A 23,249-nucleotide genomic window follows, 5' to 3' on the forward strand; every position below is an offset into this window, starting at 1 on the left:
GTGGCGTATGTTCAATGCCGGTACTTTCAATTACATCAACAAGATAGCCCATAGTGGTGATTATCTGGTTTGTGTGTTTGCGTAGTATGAGCAGGGTGGCAGACACAGAAACACATTGAATGTTACATTTTTTTTTATTGGAGATAAGAATATGACCAACCTATTCAGTTGTCAACAGGATATTACATGCATTGTCTCATTGTCAATTGTCTTGCATGAATACAACTGAATGTACTCTTACTTAGTTTGCCCATAGCTTCGGGAATTTAAAACAAACACATGTTCCACAGCTGTAGAATTCAAATCAAATCAAATGTATTGGTCACATACTGTACAAATGTTTAGCAGATGTTATTGCGGGTGTAGTGAAATGCTTGTTTCTAGCTCCAACAGTGCAGTAATATCTAACAATTCACAAATCAAATTTTACTAGTCACATGCGCCGAATACAACAGCTGTAGACCTTACAGTGAAATGCTTACTTACAAGCCCCTAACCAACAACGCAGTTAAATATAAATATATATATATATATAAACCACTGTTGTGTCATCGGCAAACTTAATGATGGTGTTGGAGTCATGCCTGGCCGTGCAGCCGAACAGGGAGTACAGGAGGGGATTGAGCACGCACCCCTGAGGGGCCCATGTGTTGAGGATCAGCATTGCGGATGTATTGTTACCTACCCTTACCACCACCGTCAGGAAGTCCAGGATACAGTTGCAGAGGGAGGTGTTTAGTCCCAGGGTCCTTAGCTTATTGATAAGCTTTGAGGGCACTATGGTGTTGAAGGCTGAGCTGTAGTCAATTAATAGCCTTCTCACATAGGTGTTCCTTTTGTCCAGGTGGGAAAGGGCAGTGTGGAGTGCAAGAGATTGATTCATCTGTGGATATGTGAGGGAAATATGCAAATTGGAGTAGGTCTAGGGTTTCTGGGATAATGGTGTTGATGTGAGCCATGACCAGCCGTTCAAAGCACTTAATGGCTACAGATGTGAGTGCTACGGGGTTGGTAGTCATTTAGGCAGGTTACCTTAGTCCCTGTGCCCAAGAACACTATGGTGGTCTGCTTGAAACATGTTGGTATTAGACTCGGACAGGGAGAGGTTGAAAATGTCAGTGAAGACACTTGCCAGTTGGTCAGCGCATGCTCGCAGTACACGTCCTGGTATTCCATCTGGCCCTGCAGCCTTGTGAATGTTGACCTGTTTAAAGGTCTTACTCACATCGGCTGCGGAGAGCGTGATCACACAGTCTTCCGGGAACAGCTGGTGCTCTCATGCATGTTTCAGTGTTATTTCCCTCAAAGAGAACATATAAGTAGTTTAGCTCGTCTGGTAGGCTCGTGTCACTCGGCAGCTCTCGGCTGTGCTTCCCTTTGTAGTCTGTAATGGTTTGCAAGCCCTGCCTAATCCGACGAGCGTCAGAGCTGGTGTATTACGATTAGATCCTAGTCCTGTAATGATGTTTTGCATGTGTGATGGTTCGTCTGTGGGCATGGCGGGATTTCTTATAAGCTTCCAGGTTAGAGTCCCGCTCCTTGAAAGCGGCAGCTCGAGCCTTTAGCTCAGTGTGGATGTTGCCTGTAATCCATGGCGTACGGTGACTGTGGGGAACGACATCATCGATGCACTTATTGATGAAGCCAATGACTGATGTGGTGTACTCCTCAATGCCATCGGAGGAATGACGGAACATATTCTAGTCTGTGCTAGAAAAGCAGTCCTGTAGCTTAGCATCTGCTTTATCTGACCACTTTTTTATTGATCTAGTCACTGCTGCTTCCTGCTTTAGTTTTGGCTTGTAAGTAGGAATCAGGAGGATATAATTATGGTCAGATTTGCCAAATGGAGGGCGAGGGAGAGCTTTGTATGCGTCTCTGTGTGTGGAGTAAAGGTGGTGCAGAGTTTTTTTTCCCCCTCTGGTAGCATGTTTAACATGCTGATAGAAATTTGTTAAGACAGATTTAAGTTTCCCTGCATTAGTCCCCGTCTGGGTGAGCGTTTTCCTGTTTGTTTATGTCACGGATCCCTCCGGAACTTTCATTACGCATACCTGGCCTCTATTCCCAGTGATTAGTAATTGTAAAAGTGTGTCCTTGGTTTACCATTGTCCTGTTGATTATTGTTTCCATATCCGTTGGTGCGTTTGAGTACCTGTGCTGTGTGTTTTGGCTTTCATGCCATTGTGGATTGCTCAGGTGATTACGGGTCTCGTCCCGTGTTACTCATTGTCCGCTTGTGTTATTCATTCAAAGGTACTTCTCGCTCTTTTGTTTGGGTTTAAACCCCGTGTTTTGTATAGTGTTTGTTTGGTCTTCGTCCCCATGCCCTTACATGACACGCCGTAATTTGGGTATAATAGAAAACTATTACGCATTACTGCGCCTGTCTCCCGAATCATTCATACCAGCGTGACAGCTTATGACGGAATAGAGCTCATTGAGTGCGGTCTTAGTGCCAACTTCAGTCTGTAATGGTGTGCAGACAGCTACGAAAAATATAGCAAAACTCTCTAGGTAAAATTCTTGGCCACAACCTAAACGATACAGCTTATCATGAAAAAAACTACCACAGGAGAGCAAAACCTTGAGACCTCCTTAGATATCGTGCACCAGCTGTTATTTACAAAAATACATAGTCCCTGCCCCTTGTCTTACCAGATGCCGCTGTTCTATCCTGCTGATACAGCGTATAACCAGCCAGCTGTACGCTGATAATGTCTTCGTTCAGCCACGACTCCGTGAAGCTTAAGATATTACAGTTTTGAATGTCCCGTTGGTAGTTTAAATTTCTGCGTAGCTGATTGATTTTATTTTCCAAAGATTGCGCATTTGCTAGTAGAATGGAAGGCAGTGGGGTTTTATTTGATCACCTACGAATTCTAAGAAGGCAGCCCGCCCTCCGGCCACTTTTTCTCTGCCTTCTCTTCACGCAAATGACGGGATCTGGGCCTGTTTCCCGGAAAGCAGTATGTCATTCACATTGGGCTCGAAAAAAAGGATTCTGCCAGTTTGTGGTGAGTAATCGTGTCCAGAAGATCTTTTCAGTCAGAGACGGTAGAGGCAACATTATGTAGAATTTTTTAAATATATTTTTTCACGAACAACGCAAAAGAAACACGTAAAACGTCAGCTTTCTTCCCCCGGCGCCACAACCTAAAAGTAAAATATAGTATATACAAATAAGATGAGTATAGCAAAAATATGTAAACATTATTAAAGTGACAATTCCTTGTTGCTTCTCTGACCATGACTATTAGCTCTGTACTTAGAGATTGGTTTAGCACATTATTGATAGGGTGTCCACTATATGATACAGATATTCTCTCCTACTGTACCAACTGCTCTAGTGCCTCTACTTACAGAAAAACATGTACTATCTCATTACTATTTACATGTGGTGGTTGAGAGGAAAAGCAGGTTGAGTGCATTGGTCCATGCAAAATGTGAAGAGTAGAAATAATAACTTATGTAAAGTAAATTGAATCTGTCAGTCAGACTGAAAGAGCATAACCATGCCATTTGGACTCTTAATATAGCAAGTTTAAGAAAAATACTCTTAGAGTTAATAATAATCTCCTCTAAATTTCTCAAAGTAGGCTTATATTATTTGCCAATATAATGGCCTGAAAGATTAATCTGCATGTCGGAAAAGTGAAATATCCCATTTGTAGTCTTGCTCGCCAGAAGAAAGTATGGCACTCCACAGCGGCTGTAGGAAGAGACTATCCTGATTGTAAAGTCCAACATTCCACATTGTATTTCAGTGCCCTCTGGTGGTGGTGTAGGCTTATCAAAACATACAGTGATATCCAAGTATTGAGATAGTGACATTTTGTGTTGTTGTTGTCTCTTTTGTTCGCCTTCAAAATAAAAGTTATCAATTGAAACATCCAAACGGAAACAAATAGTGGAATAGCGCCATTTTTGGACTTGACAATGCTAAACAAGGTTGGAGTGTTACATAACTTACAAATTAATACAATAATTAATACCATTTACAATAAACAGTAAAAAAAAATCCCTCTGGATGTATTATACAGCATAATTGCATTGAGGGCATACATGTACAGTGGGGCAAAAAGGTATTGGTAAGGATTCACTCCATTGTGCTGGAAAGAAAGCTCTGCTGTTGGGACAGCTTTATGTTGGCCCTAACAGTTTGTGGGCACTGCTTGTCACCATTATAAATGAATGTATTGTTTACTGTTGTGTAGTGGCTTTTCTGAAGAAAAAATGGTTTGCCCCACCATGATTTACATGCTAAAATCGACACATCCTTTTTTTAAACGTTTTTTTTTTATTATTACAAAATCAATCTACACACAATACCCCACAATGACAAAGCGAAAACAGTGTTGACATTTTTGCTAATTTATTGTAGATAAAATCAGAAATACCTTATTTACATGAGTATTCAGACCTTTTGCTATGAGACTCGAAATTGAGCTCAGGTGCATCTGGTTTCCATTGATCATACTTGAAATGTTTCTACAACTTGATTGAAGTCCACCTGTAGTAAATTCAATTGATTGGACATGATTTGGAAAGGCACACACCTGTCTAAGGTCCCACAGTTGACAGTGCAAGTCAGAGCTAAAACCAAGCCATGAGGTTGAAGGAATTGTCTGTAGAGCTCTGAGACAGTATTGTGTCGAGGCACACATCTGGGGAAGGGTACCAAAACATTTCTGCAGTGGCCTCCATCATTCTTAAATGGAAGAACTTTGGAACCACCAAGACTCTTCCTAGAGCTGGCCGCCCGGCCAAACTGAGCAATTGGGGGAGAAGGGCCTTGGTCAGGGAGGTGACCAAGAACTGGATGGTCACTCTGACAGAGCTCCAGAGTTCCTCTGTGGAGATGGGAGAACCTTCCAGAAGGACAACCATCTCTGCAGCTCTCCACCGATCAGGCCTTTATGGTAGAGTGGCCAGACGGAAGCCATTCCTCAGGAAAAAGCACATGACAGCCTGCTTGGATTTAGCCAAAAGTCACCTAAAAGGACTCAGAACATGAGAAACAAGATTCTCTGGTCTGATGAAACCAAGATTGAACTGTTTGGCCTGAATTCCAAGCATCACATCTGGAGGAGTTCCTGGCGCCATCCCTACGGTGAAGCATAGTGGTGGCAGCATCATGCTGTGGGGATGTTTTTCAGTGGCAGAGGGACTGGGAGACTAGTCAGGGTTGAGGGAAAGATGAACGGGGCAAAGTACAAAGAGATCCTTGATGAAAACCTTCAGAGTGCTCAGGACCTCAGACTGGGGGAAGGTTCACCTTCCAACAGGACAACGACTCTAAGCACACCGCCAAAACAACGCAGGAATGTACTTGAGTGGCCCAGCCAGAACCTAGACTTGAACCTGATCAGACATTTCTGGAGAGACTGTAAAATAGCTGTGCAGCTACGCTCCCCATCAATCCTGACAGAGCTTGAGAGGATCTGCAAAGAAGAATGGGAGAAACACCGCAAATACATGTGTGCCTAGCTTGTAGTGTCATACCCAAGAAGACTTGGGGCTGTAATCACTGCAAAAGGTGCTTCAACAAAGTACTGAGTAAAGAGTCTGAATACTCATGTAAATGTATTATTTAGGTTTTGTAAAAACCTGCTTGGTCATTATGGGGTATTTTGTGTAGATTGAGGGGAAACCGATTTGAATCAATTTTAGAATAAGGCTGTAACTTAACAAAATGTGAAAAAAGTAAAGGGGTCTGAATACTTTCCGAAAGCACTATACAGACTTACCTATAGTGTGCATCCATAAAATGTGGTATCAGCTAGGATTTTTTGGGGTGGGAACCAGGTTACCAAGATTTACCTCGATTTCCCACCCAAACCCATCCCCTATTTGACTACAAATATCAGTGTGTAAAAATATATTTAAAATATAAGGCAGCGTTAGCTAACGCTAAATGGAGCCAACATGTTTTCAGCACTTTTCCCCCCTGACTGATCAAAACTAATTTGCTCTCGTCTTTCTGCAGCAGACATATAGTTTGTAACGTCAAATCGCAGTATCGAATCGCAATACATATAGAATTGTGAGAATCGCTATATATCATATCGGCACATAAGTATCATGATAATATCGTATTGTGAGGTCCCTGGCAATTCCCAGCCGTAAGGAACAGTGTGACATTAAATGGAACTGTTAAGTGTTATGCAATGTATAAATCTGTCCCATACTTCATACGGTCTTCTCTGCTCTGCTATCCGCATGATCAATAATCGTGTGTGCGTTGTTGTAGCCTACCGTATTTACTCATACAAATCGCCATGAATTCAAAGCACATGCATTGTTTATCCTGAAACTGTACATGCGACCTTGAAATGCAGCTCCCGAGTGGCGTAGCGGTCTAAGGCACTGCTTCTCAGTGCTAGAGGCGTCACTACAGACCCTGGTTTGATTCCACACTATATCACAACTGGCCATGATAGGGCGGCGCACAATTGGCCCAGTGTTGTCCTGGTTTGGCCGGGGTAGGCCATCATTGTAATTAAGAAATTGTTCTTAACTGACTTTCCTAGTTAAATAAAGGATAAAAAAGTTAATACATAAAAATTTTTAAAAAATGGCTCCAACATTGATGCACTCTGCTTTTAGAGAGCCCACTTCAGAAGAACAAAATACAAGTTAAACAGGTACGGTCCATAGCCTATGGAAATGATTTTGTGTGTTTGTTTGCTACAGGGTAGGCCTACCAGGTCCTGCATTAAGAGCTATTACCTTAATATTTGAGTAAACTCGGAATTGTAATCTGTGGGTGTCACCGAGTAGGTGAAGCTGGCTGTACAGTGGACATATCAAATCAAATCAAATTGTATTTGTCACATACACATGGTTAGCAGATGTTAATGCGAGTGTAGCGAAATGCTTGTGCTTCTAGTTCCGACAATGCAGTAATAACCAACAAGTAATCTAACTAACAATTCCAAAACTACTGTCTTATACACAGTGTAAGGGGATAAAGAATGTGTACATAAAGATATATGGATGAGTGATGGTACAGAGCAGCATAGGCAAGATACAGTAGATGGTATCGAGTACAGTATATACATATGAGATGAGTATGTAAACAAATTGGCATAGTTAAAGTGGCTAGTGATACATGTATAACATAAGGATGCAGTAGATGATATAGAGTACAGTATATATGTATACATATGAGATGAATAATGTAGGGTATGTAAACATTATATTAGGTAGCATTGTTTAAAGTGGCTAGTGATATATTTTACATCATTTCTTATCAATTCCCATTATTAAAGTGGCTGGAGTTGAGTCAGTGTGTTGGCAGCAGCCACTCAATGTTAGTGGTGGCTGTTTAATCGTCTGATGGCCTTGAGATAGAAGCTGTTTTTCAGTCTCTCGGTCCCAGCTTTGATGCACCTGTACAGACCTCGCCTTCTGGATGATAGCGGGGTGAACAGGCAGTGGCTCGGGTGGTTGTTGTCCTTGATGATCTTTATGGCCTTCCTGTAACATCGGGTGGTGTAGGTGTCCTGGAGGGCAGGTAGTTTGCCCCCGGTGATGCGTTGTGCAGACCTCACTACCCTCTGGAGAGCCTTACGGTTGTGGGCGGAGCAGTTGCCGTACACGTATATGCATGCCCCCAATGCAATTATGCAGTCTAACACATCCAGAGGGATCTTAATTTTTAAATATATTTTTTTACTGTTTGTCAAATTAATTATTATTGCATTATTTTTAAGTTATGTAACAACATTCCAACCTCGTTGTTTAGCATTATCTAGTGGTCCAGATATGGCATTATTCCACTATTTGTATCCATTTGGATCAGTTTCAATGGTGAGCTTTTATTTTCAGGGTGTGTGCACCCAGTGGTGGAAAAAGTACCCAATTGTCATACTTGAGTAAAAGTAAACATACCTTAATATAAAATAACTCAAGTAAAAGTGAAGTCACGCAGTAAAATACTACTTGAGTAAAAGTCTAAGTGTTTGGTTTTAAATATACTTAAGTATCAAAAGTAAATAGAATTGCTCAAATGTACTTAAGTATCAAAAGTAAAAAGTATAAATAATTTCAAGTTCTTTACATTAAGCAAACCATACGGCACAATTTTTATTTTTATTGACATCTAGCCAGGGGAACTAACACTCAGACATAATTTACAAGCGAAGCGTTTGTGTTTAGTGAGTCCGCCAGAGCAGAGGTAAATTAGTAGGGATGACCAGGGATGTTCTCTTGATAAGTGTGTGAATTGGACCATTTCTGTCACAATGTACTTTTGGGTGTCCGGGAAAACGTATGGAGTAAATGTACAAAATATAAATAGTAAAGTAAAGTACAGATCCCCCCAAAAACTACTTAAGTATAACTTTTAAGTATTTTTACACCACTGCGTGCACCCTATTGTTGCTAGCTAAGCTTCATACGTCACCGTTTTACTTCCAATGGCTTGCGATTGGCTTGTGTGGCTGTACGTCGAAATCGCAAAAACAACCCTCTAATCGTTGCACAGAGTGGGCGGATAATAGCTGAGCCTATCTAGCTATACATTTATATCTGCATCGTTGCGCCACATAACAAGGCGAAATCAGCTAACTACAATGCTAGGACAAAAGGATTCATAAAGGACCTATATCTATAAGGTTATCACCATGGAGTCCTACGATATAATAGCAAATCAGCCTGTGGTTATTGATAATGTAAGTAGCCAACATCATTGGTAAATGTAACGGTAACTAAGGTAACCGAAAAGTCGCTAACGTTAGTTTGCTTTTCAATGGGTGGTGGTCGTTGTCTTGTTTATAGCTAAAGTTAGCTAGCTGATTAGCCAGTAGTATGCTTTTGCAAACCCTCTTATTGTCTAGATGGTTAGCTAACAAGATTAGCTAGCTAAAGCCACAGATATCAAATATCTTTGCTAAAGCCACTGACTAGCTTTGCGACTCAGTCAGTAGCTAGTTAGCTACCTACCATAGCATTGTGAGACGGGAAGGGTGATAACCAAGGCTAACAACAAGCTCACGTTAGATGGTTGCATCCCCAACCAATCCATCCATATGCAGTATGCGAATTATGGGGAGCTCAGAGTAAAACAATGTATCTTACTTTTCAACTAGTTAGGTTAGTTTTCCAGCTAGCTATAAATAAGAAGTCTAGCCAACGTTAATTATGAAAGAAAGGACGAGTTAGGAAACTAGCGCATCATCTAACGTTAGGCTAGATTATTAACAGCCTTTCTCTTCTGGCTACTTGATAGCAGCATCATTGTGAAATAAAATAAATAATAATTTACTTATGCATCATTGTGTTGCTGATCGTAATCAACACAAGGCATTAGAGTACAAGAATTAAGGAACAGCATATTTTTACCACTGATATTGGGTCTGACACAGTAGTTTACAATAGGCCGGTGTGCTGCCCCTCAGCACTCTCTCATGACTACTGACTGATATCACTGTACAAACAGGATGAACAGATGGGGCCAGAGACGCCCTCAGTCCCTATAATAAATGAGTTAATATATGTAGCTGACGTTGCAAGGACCTACATGTTCTTTCTCTTTCAGGGCTCCGGTGTTGTTAAAGCTGGTTTTGCAGGAGACCAGATCCCCAAATACTGCTTCCCAAACTAGTAAGATCAAACACTACAGCCATTTCAACGCTATAATATTAAATACTTAAATGTATTTGACTGAAATGCTTTGTTTGAATGAAAAGTGTATGTAAAATGATCCATGTGTTTACCTTCTAGTGTGGGTCGTCCAAAGCATGTTCGGGTGATGGCAGGTGCTCTGGAAGGAGATCTCTTCATTGGCCCAAAAGCAGAGGTACAGTGCTCTACTAAGACCGATGCCTGTGGCCCTGTGTCACTGATAATGTAATAATAAGGCTTTATGGGCCTGTATGCCTATATGTAGGCTGTTATTAACACTAAATCTGTATTTTTAAACAAAATATAGTACTTTGGCTGCTATTCCCAATACTTTCTCTCCATGTGGTTGTAGGAACACAGGGGGCTCCTGTCTGTGCGGTACCCAATGGAGCACGGTATTGTGAAGGACTGGAATGACATGGAGCGCATCTGGCAATATGTGTACTCTAAGGAGCAACTACAGACCTTCTCTGAAGAGGTATTTTTCTCTGGTTTCTGTGACACTTATTCGGGGTACTTTTAATTTGATCATGAGAGCTGGTGTTCTCTCTCAGGGCTTCTTGAAGTTAATATGAATTTTGTTTTTTGTGTGTTATTTGTACTGTTTCACTGCATTTACTTTCTTTTGCATTTATCCTAATGTCCTTTAGCATCCTGTGTTGCTGACAGAGGCCCCCTTGAACCCAAGTAAAAACCGGGAGCGTGCAGCAGAGGTGTTTTTTGAGACCTTCAATGTACCAGCGCTCTTTATCTCCATGCAGGCAGTATTAAGCTTGTGAGTTTGTTTTTCCTCTAGATATCTTCTCTTGTTTGAGAGAAATGGTCATCACTAGTTATCACAGCCATATAGGTCATAAAACCTCTCCTATGGCTGTGGTATTGACAACTAAGGAAACCCCAGGTTAATATGACATGTAATGCATTAGTAACTGTAGCGTTGTGAAAATGATCATTAGCAAAAACAACCGTTTTGAATGTCTCTGGATATTGCAGATATGCCACAGGCCGGACAACAGGAGTGGTGCTGGATGCTGGTGATGGGGTAACCCATGCTGTGCCCATCTATGAAGGCTTTGCCATCCCTCACTCTATCATGCGGGTCGACATTGCTGGGCGTGATGTTTCACGCTACCTACGCCTGCTACTGCGCAAGGAAGGCTATGACTTCCACACCTCAGCTGAGTTTGAGGTTGTGCGCACTATCAAAGAGGTATGGATGAAGAAATTGTTGTATTTTTGATGGGGTCAAGGCAAATAGTTGTATAAATCTTCAAGACACTATCAGTCTTGTTATTTGTTTCATTCTTTGTCCTTGATGCCTGTCACCCTAATTGTTTACCTCTGCAGAGAGCATGCTACCTCTCACTGAACCCACAAAAAGATGAGACCTTGGAGACAGAGAAGGTGCAGTACACTCTTCCTGATGGCAGCACATTGGATGTGAGTCATGTTAGATTCATTCTCAAAATGTTTAAGATTTAGTGTTCTGGAAGTTAAATATTACTACTTACTTTGACATTAACATATAAACTGTTGTATTTTACTGATGAATTGACAGCTTGTTATCCCCTGTGTAGATTGGCCCTGCTCGGTTCCGAGCCCCAGAGCTCCTCTTCCGCCCAGACCTGATAGGGGACGAGAGTGAAGGAATCCACGAAGTTCTTGCTTTTGCCATTCAGAAGTCTGACATGGACCTGCGACGTACACTCTTTTCCAACATTGTTCTCTCTGGGGGCTCCACACTCCTCAAAGGTATGGACTAGAGTCCTGTCCCACCAATTACATATTGAAGACTGTAGCAAACAAACTCCACTCCTTCAGCATTGGCTAATTGTATTACTCTCCCTGTTTACAATTTTGTTTCTGTCCCAAAGGTTTTGGTGACCGGTTGTTAAGTGAAGTAAAAAAGTTGGCACCTAAAGATGTGAAAATAAAGGTATTTGCTGCCTTGGCGCCGTATTTACCCATGTATGAGCACTGAGCAGCAATTTCAATGTAGTATGTTTAATGTTGGTGCAACATATTTCTGAACTAGTTGTGCTGTTTCACAGTCGGTTTATTTCCCTGTTTCTCTGTTAGATCTCTGCACCTCAAGAACGACTCTACTCCACGTGGATAGGGTAAGTAACGTCATGTGATCAGCCACACTTAGATTAAACAGTCTTTCCAGAGTAATGGACAGTAATGATCCTCTGTTGTATGCTTTAAGGGGCTCCATCCTTGCGTCACTGGACACCTTCAAGAAGATGTGGGTTTCAAAGAAGGAGTATGAGGAAGACCGAGCACGTGCCATCCATCGGAAGACATTCTGAAGAGACTGGTGGTGCTCCTATTCTGCCCCAAAAAAGTCCACCAACTAGTCCACCACACCCCCTGATGGGGAGAGCCCATGGCTCCCTATGGCATGCCTTCTACGGACTCCCCTACACGCCATATGACGGGGAAACTGGCCAGGACTGGCAAAGTGTTGACCAGCATTTACCAGAAAGACCCAGAACCTGTCCCAATGACATGGCTTTAAGTTGCATCTCTTGATATTGTGGATTTAATTTTTGTTTTGTTTAAACACATTCAAGGCTAAGCTGCATTGCTTGATTCAAATTCTGTATTTATTCTGCTGTGTGTTATGCCCCATAAAATCCATCACTTAAATGACAATGAAGGTGAATGTTCTGCTTTACTTTGATAGATTCAATTAAGACTTGTTTTTACCTTTGGGCGTGGTTACTGTGGCACATTAAACAGTGTGCAAAGATACCTTAAGAACTAGTTGAAGTTGTCTCCTTATTTCCCACAGTCTGAATGGAGACAGTTTAAATGAATTGTTAAAATATGACCCAGTGTACTGTAACTTACACCGACTCCATTTAAAAGTGTTGCTTCATATTTAACTGTTGAAGATGAGACACTGATGGATGAAAAAAATGTACAGATGTTGCAATTTCTGAGGATAACTTTCCCTTATTTCAAACCCAAGTGGATCTAAATTGTATTAAATATTTGATCGGTTCATCATTTAACTCAACATTGTAAGGGGACTAATATTATATCTTGAGTGGACCATATGAGTTAAAAGCACTGTCACATTGGAGAATATTATCCAAACTGGTATGGTTTACTTCCTCTAATTAGTCTAAACTTTTAAACTGCACCAAAACGTATGCAGACATGATAATGGGTTGGTTGTCATGTTTTCTGCTGGATATTTGCAATCTAAATCGAATTGGAATTACTGACTTCATTTTATATCAAAATAGGTATATTTTTGTTTCAAGAGGAACCATGTGACCATATCCTGCTCGTATAATGACTCCTTCAAGCAAATACTAACACTAAAATGAACAGTATTGCTGAAAGAAAAATGTATTTCATTACAATAAATTTGTGCACTCTGCTGGGATGTATTTTTGTTGTGCTGAATACATTAGCAACTGATGATTTTCCACACCTTCATCCACAGTACTAGTCACTCACAGCTTTGCTGTAGTTGCTAGGAAACTCAGAAAGCGGATATGTAAGGCCTGTCTGCCAGTAGACATCGCCCTCTTGTGGCTGTCCACTGTAGTACATAAAAAGTCCACAAGTGTACTGTTTGAAAGTTGTAAACATGCGTTGATTGCAGTTGTGATTCCACTGTGATTATTATTATTTGACCCTGCTGGTCATCTATGAACATTTTGAACATCTTGGCCATGTTTTGTTATAATCTCCACCTGGCACAGCCAGAAGAGGACTGGCCACCCATCATAGCCTGGTTCCTCTCTAGGTTTTTGTCCTAGGTTTTGGCCTTTATAGGGAGTTATTCCTAGCCACCGTGCTTCTACACCTGCATTGCTTGCTGTTCGGGGTTTTAGGCTGGGTTTCTGTACAGCACTTTGTGACATCGGCTGATGTAATAAGGGCTTTATAAATACATTTTATAAATACATTTGATTGATTGATTGATGTAACTTAAGATTTTGAATAAAATTCTCACTGCAGATCCTCTCCAGCTCTGTCAGGTTGAATGGGGAGCTCTCCAGAGATGTTCGATCGGGTTCAAGTCTGGCCTCTGGCTGGGCAACTCAGAGACTTGTCCCGAAGCCACTCCTGCGTTGTCTTGGGTGTGCTTAGGGTCGTTCTCCTGTTGGAAGGTGAACCTTCGCCACAGTCTGAGCTCTGGAGCAGGTTGTCATCAAGGATTTCTGTACTTTTCTCAATGAATCTTTCCCTCGATCCTGACTAGTCTTCCAGTCCCTACCGCTGAAAAACATCCCCACAGCATGATGCTGCCACCACCATGCCTTCACCATAGGGATGGTGCCAAGTTTCATGCAGGCATTCAGACCAGAGTCTTGTTTCTCATGGTCAGAGTCCTTCAGGTGCCTTTTGGCAAACTCCGAGCGGGCTGTCATGTGCCTTTTACTGCGTGACTACCGCAGAATGCTGTGGTAGTCATGCTGGTTAAGCGTGTCTTGAATTCTAAATAAATTACAGTGTCACCAGCAAAGCCCCCCCACACCATACTTTATTTAACTAGGCAAGTCAGCTAAGAACAAGTTCTTATTTACAATGATGGCCTACCGGGGAACAGTGGGTTAATTGCCTTGTTCAGGGGCAGAACAACATATTTTTACCTTGTCAGCTCAGGCATTTGATCTAGCAACCTTTTGGTTACAGGCCCAATGCTCTAACCACTAGGCTACCTGCCGCCTCAATGCTTTACGGTGGGAAATACACATGCGGAGATCATCCGTTCACCTACTCTGTGTCTCACAAACACACGGCGATTGGAACCAAAAATATCAAATTTGGACTACAGACCAAATGACACATTTCCACCGGTCTAATGTCCATTGCTCGTGTTTCTTATTCAAAGCAAGTCAATTCTTATTGGTGTCCTTTGTAGTGGTTTCTTTGCAGCAATTCGACCACGAAGGCCCGATTCACACAGTCTCCTCTGAACAGTTGATGTTGAGATGTGTCTGTTACTTGAACTCTGTGAAGCATTTATTTGGGCTGCAATTTCTGAGGCTGACAACTCTACTAAACATATCCTTTTCAGCAGAGTTAACTCTGGGTCTTCCATTCCTGTGGCGGTCCTCATGAGAGTCAGTTTCAATCATAGCTCTTGATGGTTTTTGAGACTGCACTTGAAAAATAATTATTCAAAGTTCTTAACATTTTCCTTATTGACTGACCAGGTCTTAAAGTAATGATGTACTGTTGTTTCTCTTTGCTAATTTGAACTGTTCTTGCAATAATATGGACTTGGTCTTTTGCCAAATATGGCTATCGTCTGAATACCACCTCAACGTGTCACAACACAACTGATTGGCTCAAATGCATTAAGGAAAGAAATTCCACAAATGTACTTTTAAGAAGGCACACCTGTTATTTGAAATGCATTCTACCTCATGAAGCTGGTTGAAAGAATGCCAGGAGTGTGCAAAGCTGTCATCAAGGCAAAGGGTGGATACTTTGAAGAATCTAAAATATATTTTGATTCGTTTAGCACTTTTTTGGTTACTACATGATTCCATGTTTTTTGATGTCTTCACTATTATTCTACAATGTAGAAATTAGTCAAAATAAAGCAAAACCTTTGAGTAGATGTCTGAGATTTTTACTGGTACAGTATATAAACAAAAAAAACAGGACCCTGTCTTCCAAAGATAATTAGTAAAAATCCAAATTTCTTCACAGATCTTCATTGTAAAGGGTTTAAACACTGTTTCCCATGCTTGTTCAATGAACAATTAATGAACATGCACCTGTGGAACGGTCGTTAAGACAATAACAGCTTACAGACGGTAGGCAATTAAGGTCACAGTTATGAAAACTTAGGACACTAAAGAGGCCTTTCTACTGATTCTGAAAAACACCAAAAGAAAGATGCCTAGGGTCCCTGCTCATCTACATGAACGTGCCTTGGGCATGCCTCAAGGAGGCATAAGGAGGCATTGCTTGTTCTGATATTTCTCCATTTATTTTTGGATTGTGTATTGCTAGACTGTTAGAGCTAGAAAACAAGTATTTCGCTGCACCTGCGATAACATCTGCAAATCTGTGTACGCAACCAATAAACATTGATTTGACATTTTTTAGGTACGGGTATATCCCAATGATTCTACATAGTAACTACCATGGGTGTGTGGACTGCAGAGCGTGTGGACAATGTGGATAGCACCAGATATACTTCATTTATTAACTAAATCAAATTATGATAATACCCTTTTAGTGTACAAGCTTTTTGAAAAGACTGCCTGAAATATCTGGTGGGATAGAGTTTTGGCCTGCCTGGTGATGCAAATTAGTTAATAGACCAATTATTGCTTGAGAAATTGCTCTTTGCTGGTAAACTATTTTTGTTTATTTTTTAACATTTTTAATGAAACTATCACAAAGAGGTTAAGGAACTTAATTGTTACCCAGGAATGATTTGATATTGAGATAAAAACCCGGCTGCATTGGACCTTTAAAGTATTACTGACGGCACGCACCGGCTTGTAAAACGATTGCACCCAATGATGGCCCCTGATTGGCTCACCTACTTTCTGTTTCAACATTTGATTGGTGTGAGGCTTAATGCCTTAGTAATATGCCCATTCCATTGGTTGGTTGGCGTTAACCAATGTTCAAGGTTGTCTTCTTGCTGTTTCGTCCCACTGTCAAGTCTGCTAGCTAGCTACCTCTGGAGCATCCTTCTGGGGCTCATTGTTCTAGAATTAGTATTAAAGCTTATTACTAAGAATGAGAAGAGTTACTGTTTTTGTGAACGGGACGTCCAGAAATGGCAAGGTGCGTACAGTTAGCTTAGCTATTGAGCTAACGTTAGCTAGACTAGCTAGCTAGCTAATTTAATACAGCCTCATCTTCGACGCAACTAAGCCACTAACAGCCAAATGTCCAAACAAACTGGTTTAGTTGCATCAAAGTTATGCGGCCCATAATTTGTGTAGGTAGCTAACGTCAGTGGTGGAAAAAGTACCCAATTGTCATACTTGAGTAAAAGTAAAGATACCTTAATAGATAATTATTGAAGTTAGTCACCCAGTAAAATACTACTTGAATAAAAGTACTTTGTTTTAAATATACTTAAGTATCAAAAGTGAAAGTATGAAACATAAAAGGACCTTATTTTACATACCAGCAAGAAATAAAAATAAAAGGTTTAATTGATATCTTGATTGGGGGGGGGCAATATACCATGGTTAAGGGCTGTTCTCTTAAGGGCTGTTCTCATGCGCAACGCGGAGTGCCTGGATACAGCCCTTGATATATTGGCCATATACCACAAACCCCAGATGTGCCTTATTGCTTTTATAAACTGGTTACCAACGTAATTAGACCAATATAAAGACATGTTTTGACATACCCGTGGTATACGGTCTGATGTACAACGGCTGTCAGCCAATCAGCATTCAGGGCTTGAACCACCCAGTTTATAATTAGATATATAACATGCACCAAACACCTATGTCTAAGTGTAGTTTCATCAGATGGGGGGCATCCATAACTCTATGCAAAAATAACTCAATGCAAAACTGCCACAGTAAGTGTATATTTTTTATCTGAAGGATTATTTCTCATCTGCGTGAACGTGCCTTAGGCATGCTGCAAGGAGGCATGATGAAAGATAAGGGCTTGATTATTGACGTTTCTAAACCTTAAAACACAGCATCGGGATCGTATTTCACATGAGCCAGTCGTGGGTGAAGCTAATGGCTGAAAACTGCAGGGAGAAGGCAGAATCCCACCTAGAGTTTTCTCTCAATGCCAAACCCTTTGTTGAGACAGTGCCACATTTTAATTTGTTTCAAATCAAAATGAAAGAAAAGTTGTCTTGCAAATTCAGCAGGCTCTGACTTTTAGAAGTTCAGTCTTTATTTTATTAATGCCATCTTTGGTGTGCTTCTTTATTTTACCTTTATTTAACTATGCAAGTCAGTTAAGAACTCATTCTTATTTTCAATGATGGCCTAGGAACAGTGGGTTAACTGCCTGTTCAGGGTCAGAACAACAGTTTTGTACCTTGTCCACCGCTCTAACCACTAGGCTACCCTGCCGCCCCTGCTTTGCACAAGCATCTTTTTCCCCAAACCTATTTATTTTTTATTCATACATAGTGATACATAGTCATACATAGTGTTAGATTGTGTGAAGTTTACTAAATGTGTAATGTGATTATATTTTAACATTACTATTTTTAACACACAAAATAAAAATGTTAATAAAATATGTAATCCATTGTCTACCTCAAATGAAGGGGATGATGACTTTGCAAGATGGAGGGAATCTGATTTCATTGTTCCTTAACTCGCGATTTAGTAATTTCATTCAATTTCATTCAGAGTAAGTGGAGTTAGTCTGCCCCGGAGCAGGTTAGTTCTGAAGGATTCGTTGCTATAGAAATGTACCTGACCAAAAGGTGAGCCACTTTCGTATGACCAGTTATCCCGGGTTGAACTCTGAGTTGACTAAAGTTAAGTCGCTAACTCCTGGCAGTCTTGGTAGATTTGAACTTTGTTGTTGTTATTTGTCTATAAGCAGTGCTCTAGCTGTGTGTCATCATGTCATATTGCTGAGTCTATCTTTAAGTAAGCAAGAAATAATGGGTTTGCCCAAATCAGTCTGTTTTGTGACAATAACTCTGTTTTCCTTTATTAGGTTGTAGCTGTGTATGGGACCTTGACTGACCTGTTATCTGTAGCAACCAATAAGTTGGGAATCAAAGCCTGTAATTTATACAATGGAAAAGGTGGTCTTATAGATGACATAGCGCTCATCAGGTATTGTTAACTTCCTTCAACACTTTGTAGTTTCATGCACTTGGAAGGTCCTTACTCCTGCCAATATTGAGTATTCATTTCTCTACAATTTCTTATTATTATAGGGATGATGATGTTTTGTATGTCTCAGAGGGAGACCCCTTTTTTGGTGAGTTTGTGTCCTCTAATTCTTTCCTTGCAAACCATTTGGTTTGAATTATCCCTCTGAATAGTGTTATTATCTTAGACCCACAGAATGATGTCAGGGCTAGAGACGATCGGCCTGGGGCACACACCGATTGGCTGACGCTTAATATTGGAGGGCGTCTCTTCACCACCACACGGTAAGCAATGGAGTTATTTCCATGGTCTGTGAACATCAGAAGTCACAAATTAACATCTTTCTCAGTATTATTGCCATCCACTTTATCCTTTGGTCACTTCTTTCCTCACAAACTGATATTTTTTTACAGGAGCACCTTGGTCAGCAAGGAGCCAGAGAGCATGCTTGCTCACATGTTTCGGGAGAAGGGTACAAATAATTAAGTCTGTCACATCTACTACTAACCCTGCTATCTTTTTTTTGTGATTTACCCATAATGATGTCCCCTCTATCCTTGCTCTGTAGCTGTATGGGGTAACAAGCAGGATGAATGTGGGGCTTACCTGATTGATCGCAGCCCAGAATACTTCGAGCCTATTCTTAATTACCTGCGACATGGCCAGCTCATTATCAATGAAGGAATCAATTTACTTGGTATGTATGGCATTTACAGCCAGAACTTTCATTACCTTTATTCTATGATACTGCTCGCAGATGAATGAGAACACTTAATTTGTGCATGTTGAATACAGTATTTAGATTTCTGAAATATTGACAATATATTAGCTCAAATCAGTAAATTAAATGTGAATTTCAGGGGTTTTGGAGGAGGCCCGTTTCTTTGGAATTGAGCAGCTTGCTGAGCAGTTGGAAGTAGCAATAAAGGTGAAGAACTCCAGCTACATATTTCAAATGATTTATTACATTTTAACACAGCATATTGATCCATGTCACCCCACGCTTTTCTCCAGAATAACCAGACACCTGAGGACCACTCTCCCATCTCTCGCAAGGAGTTTGTTCGGTTTCTGCTGGCTACACCCACCAAATCAGAGCTCCGCTGTCAGGTAAAACGCAACACATTTGCAACAAGGACAACGCACTGTTGAACATTAGATGTGGTCTAACTAACATGACACGTGAACCTGACAAATAATACCTTTATCCACAAGGGACTTAATTTCAGTGGTGCTGATCTCTCTCGCCTCGACTTGCGCTACATCAACTTCAAGATGGCCAACCTGAGTTGCTGCAACCTGACACATGCCAACCTATGCTCTTCAAACCTGGAGCGCGCTGACCTGTCTGGGGCCAACCTCGATGTGAGCCCATAGCTCCTTCACTAGCCTATGAAATCTTTCAGAAATTAGCAGTATTTTGTACGGACAGATTTTGTCTTTCTGTTTTAGGGTGCTAACTTGCAGGGTGTCAAGATGCTGTGTTCAAATGCTGAGGGGGCGTCTCTCAAAGGATGCAATTTTGAGGACCCATCTGGACTCAAGGCCAACTTAGAGGGTAAGCTTTCTAATATATTTTTATGATAAGAGGAATGAGAATCATGGAACCAATAACACTTGTTTAACCTCTGGTCTAATTTCTAATTTCTGTCTTATTAGGTGCCAATCTGAAAGGGGTTGACATGGAGGGAAGTCAGATGACCGGAATTAACCTGCGTGTGGCCACTCTCAAAAATGCTAAGCTGAAGAACTGTAACCTGCGGGGTGCCACTTTGGCAGGAACCGATCTTGAGGTAAGCTGAGGGCATTTAAGAGGATTAATCTTGAGACAAAAAAATTAAGTCAAATAGAATTAGACTACTCTTGTAATCATTTTAAGTTTGTTGTTAACTTCTTTGCGCACCCATCCTGTTAGCGGGATCATTTTCGTCAACATCCGCTGAATTGCAGTGCGCAAATTCAAATGAAATTACAAAAATTATTTAATTTTCATGAAATCACAAGTGCAATATAGCAAAACACAGTTTAGCTTGTTTTTAATCCACCTGGCATGTCAGATTTTAAAAAGATTTTCGGCGAAAGCAAACGATTCTATTATCTGAGGATAGCACCTCCGTAAACAAAGAGAGAAAGCATATTTCAACCCTGCAGGTGCGACACAAAACGCAGAAATAAAATTATAATTCATGCCTTACCTTTGAAGAGCTTCTTTTGTTGGCACTCCAATATGTCCCATAAACATCACAAATGGTCCTTTTGTTCGATTAATTCCGTCGATATATATCCAAAGCTCGTTTGATCCAGAAAAACACAGCTTCCAACTTAAGCAACGTCGCTACAAAATATCTCAAAAGTTACCTGTAAACTTTTGCCAAAACATTTCAAACTACTTTTGTAATACAACTTTAGGTATTTGTAAACGGGATGATCTGTGTTCAATACAGGAGGAAACCAAACTGACGCTACTTTTCTGGTCACTTGCCTCTATCAAAAAGTACACATGAAGTGACCCTCGTTTTGAACAGGGCTACTTCTTCATTACACAAAGGGAAAAACCTCAAACAATTTCTAAAGACTGGTGACATCCAGTGGAAGTGGTAGGAACTGCAAGAAGGTCCCTTAGAAATCTGGATTCCCAATGAAAACCCAGTGACCTCAAAAAAAAAAAAAATCTGAATGGTTTTTCCTCTGTGTTTCGCCTGCTACATAAGTTCTGTTATACTCAGACATTATTCAAACAGTTTTAGAAACGTCAGTGTTTTCTATCCAAATCTACTAATATGCATATCTTATCTGCTGGGGATGAGTAGTAGGCAGTAAACTCAACAAGTTAAAGGTTTGTCAGTTAGATACCATGAAGTTGTCCATCCTAAGATAGATGTCACGGTAATAAAACAGTTAAGGTTAGTACCAAGAATAATGACGGTTGAGTTTCGTTTTACTCCTCACAGAACTGTGATCTGTCTGGCTGTGACCTACAAGAGGCCAACTTGAGAGGGTCCAACGTGAAGGGGGCCATTTTTGAAGAGATGCTGACTGCATTGCACATGTCTCAGAGTGTTAGATAACTCTTCTGCACATTCCATCTGGGTTCAGGCTGGTTAATCTCATGGATGCCTGGCAAAGGTCTTCATTTGCCAGCCAATCCCACCCACCCCTACTATCAAGCTTCTTTGACCCTTGTGCAATACAGGTAGTTTTATGCACATCCCTGGCATTCCAGCTCATATACTAGCTTTAAATAATTTGCACTAGAGCACATTCAGGGATATTTGTTTAACTGTCTTTCCTTATTTTTCCCCAAAACCAAAATATTTCATGTATGTTTACTATTATGTCTGGATTCAATCCTACCTTATTAGTATTCTTTTAAATTCTAGATGTATACACACTTTCTTGATTATTTAACACAACATCTCTGAAAGTCAGATTATTAAACTATAAGTGCATGAAGGTTTAAAGTAACAATATAAGGGCATGGTGTGACTGTACATTCTTATCAATGTACTTAGTTTTATGTCAGATAGGCTTTATGATTAGGATAATGTTTTTTCTACGCCGAAGCCATACTGTAGCATGATAAAAATGGCAAAAGAATTTGCTGTTATTGCACCACCTAATTATGCTGTGTATTTCATTTTTCTTATAATGTGGCTGTTGAAACAGAATTTCAAGAATGCAATGTACTCTTCATTGATAATCACTGAAGTCAGAAGCTGCCTGCTGTTTTGTTTGGTGTTCTCTGTGAATCTACCTCCTTATTTTTTTTTACCACTTTCTGATTTATATCTAGTTCCATGCATTTCATGGAGGTTTTTGTCTATTGTTGTATGAAAACCATTATTCATAATATCCAAATATGATAAGTAAATAATCAAAGTGAATAAGCTGTTTTTTAATAGTGTTACTGTCATTTTCCAGCTTGTGGATCACCTAGTTGTATGAGGAAGATGGTTGTATAACAACACTCCTATCACAATGAATTGCATATAATTCAATCATGTTTTGAAGTTTGCACAAATCTGTCTTAAATTAAACATTTTGTTCACTAACTTCTGTTTTACTTACTCGCAGGACACCAAAAAGTTGATTGTGGTGCTTGTAGTGTTTTTTTAAATGTTTGTTTTTTTATCCAGTGCTTACAAAACTTGTGTGTTTTATAAGGATAGCAAAACATCACTGCTGGACTGTGATTGTTAAAATCTGTCAGTTTGTTTAAGAAAATGTTTGCATGTTTAAAGACTGTATTTTACCAGTCTAAGGCTGCTGAATTTTTTTCTAGGTGTAGCTGAAACCTTTTTTGAGATGCAATATTCTCTCTCTATACTCTATTCCATAGTAGGTACTCTTTTGTCGTGGTAATGAAGGCAATCATAAAGAATATTGCACATTGAGTGTGGAGATCGTCAGTATCAGGACCTTGTAGAAAAGAACAATGGTTATTTATTTTGATATAACATATCGAAGAAATATGGAATGAAAGTTAGTTAAAGACTGGGGGTGTTTCTCTTCCTCCCCTGTCTATAATTATTGCACTCAAGCACAAAAATGTATTTCAATAAATTACTGTTATCAATAAACAAAAGCCACTGTGTAATTAAAAATGAAATACTGTTTTCACTAACTTTCCAGAAGAACACCAAGACCATGTGCCTAATTAATTTTATTGTTGCTGCTGTAAAAGTGCACAATCATTCCCAAAGTGTTAATCTTTTAAAAGGCTATTAGGGGTGCCCGGTGCCTGGAGTGGAGGTGCTTAAAGCTGCTCTGTAATATATTTTTGAGTGGAGCCTTTTTCTGTAATCCACT

The 23,249-nt window shown here is 40.3% G+C and overlaps 2 protein-coding genes across 2 annotated transcripts; both read left to right on the top strand.

Moving 5' to 3' along the window:
* Positions 1-8,449: 8,449 nt before the first annotated feature.
* LOC139389869 (beta-centractin) lies at positions 8,450-13,024 on the top strand. Its single transcript, XM_071136863.1, has 11 exons — positions 8,450-8,678; positions 9,545-9,609; positions 9,730-9,805; positions 9,983-10,108; positions 10,281-10,405; positions 10,624-10,840; positions 10,978-11,070; positions 11,208-11,382; positions 11,505-11,566; positions 11,710-11,750; positions 11,840-13,024. Exons 1-11 carry the CDS (start codon positions 8,631-8,633, stop codon positions 11,940-11,942), a joined length of 1,131 nt encoding a protein of 376 aa, XP_070992964.1. The 5' UTR covers positions 8,450-8,630; the 3' UTR covers positions 11,943-13,024.
* A 3,218-nt stretch (positions 13,025-16,242) lies between these two features.
* Positions 16,243-23,044, top strand: LOC139389393 (BTB/POZ domain-containing protein KCTD9-like). Its single transcript, XM_071136115.1, has 12 exons — positions 16,243-16,410; positions 18,280-18,401; positions 18,506-18,549; positions 18,628-18,724; positions 18,854-18,912; positions 19,009-19,137; positions 19,301-19,368; positions 19,455-19,550; positions 19,656-19,805; positions 19,893-19,998; positions 20,100-20,233; positions 21,392-23,044. The coding sequence occupies exons 1-12, from the start codon at positions 16,363-16,365 to the stop codon at positions 21,506-21,508; spliced, it is 1,170 nt and encodes a 389-aa protein (XP_070992216.1). The 5' UTR covers positions 16,243-16,362; the 3' UTR covers positions 21,509-23,044.
* Positions 23,045-23,249: the final 205 nt, after the last annotated feature.

Source organism: Oncorhynchus clarkii, chromosome 30 (genome assembly GCF_045791955.1).
Source record: "Oncorhynchus clarkii lewisi isolate Uvic-CL-2024 chromosome 30, UVic_Ocla_1.0, whole genome shotgun sequence".
Classification (NCBI taxonomy): domain Eukaryota; kingdom Metazoa; phylum Chordata; class Actinopteri; order Salmoniformes; family Salmonidae; genus Oncorhynchus; species Oncorhynchus clarkii.

Excerpts from the sequence above, each read along its gene's own strand:
- LOC139389869 (XM_071136863.1), top strand. The coding sequence starts at position 8,631 with ATGGAGTCCTACGATATAATAGCAAATCAGCCTGTGGTTATTGATAAT. Across the intron at positions 9,806-9,982 it reads TCATTGGCCCAAAAGCAGAG|GAACACAGGGGGCTCCTGTC; the intron begins GTACAGTGCTCT and ends ATGTGGTTGTAG. Across the intron at positions 11,071-11,207 it reads CTGATGGCAGCACATTGGAT|ATTGGCCCTGCTCGGTTCCG; the intron begins GTGAGTCATGTT and ends TCCCCTGTGTAG.
- LOC139389393 (XM_071136115.1), top strand. The coding sequence starts at position 16,363 with ATGAGAAGAGTTACTGTTTTTGTGAACGGGACGTCCAGAAATGGCAAG. Across the intron at positions 19,551-19,655 it reads AATCAGAGCTCCGCTGTCAG|GGACTTAATTTCAGTGGTGC; the intron begins GTAAAACGCAAC and ends TTTATCCACAAG. Across the intron at positions 20,234-21,391 it reads TGGCAGGAACCGATCTTGAG|AACTGTGATCTGTCTGGCTG; the intron begins GTAAGCTGAGGG and ends TACTCCTCACAG.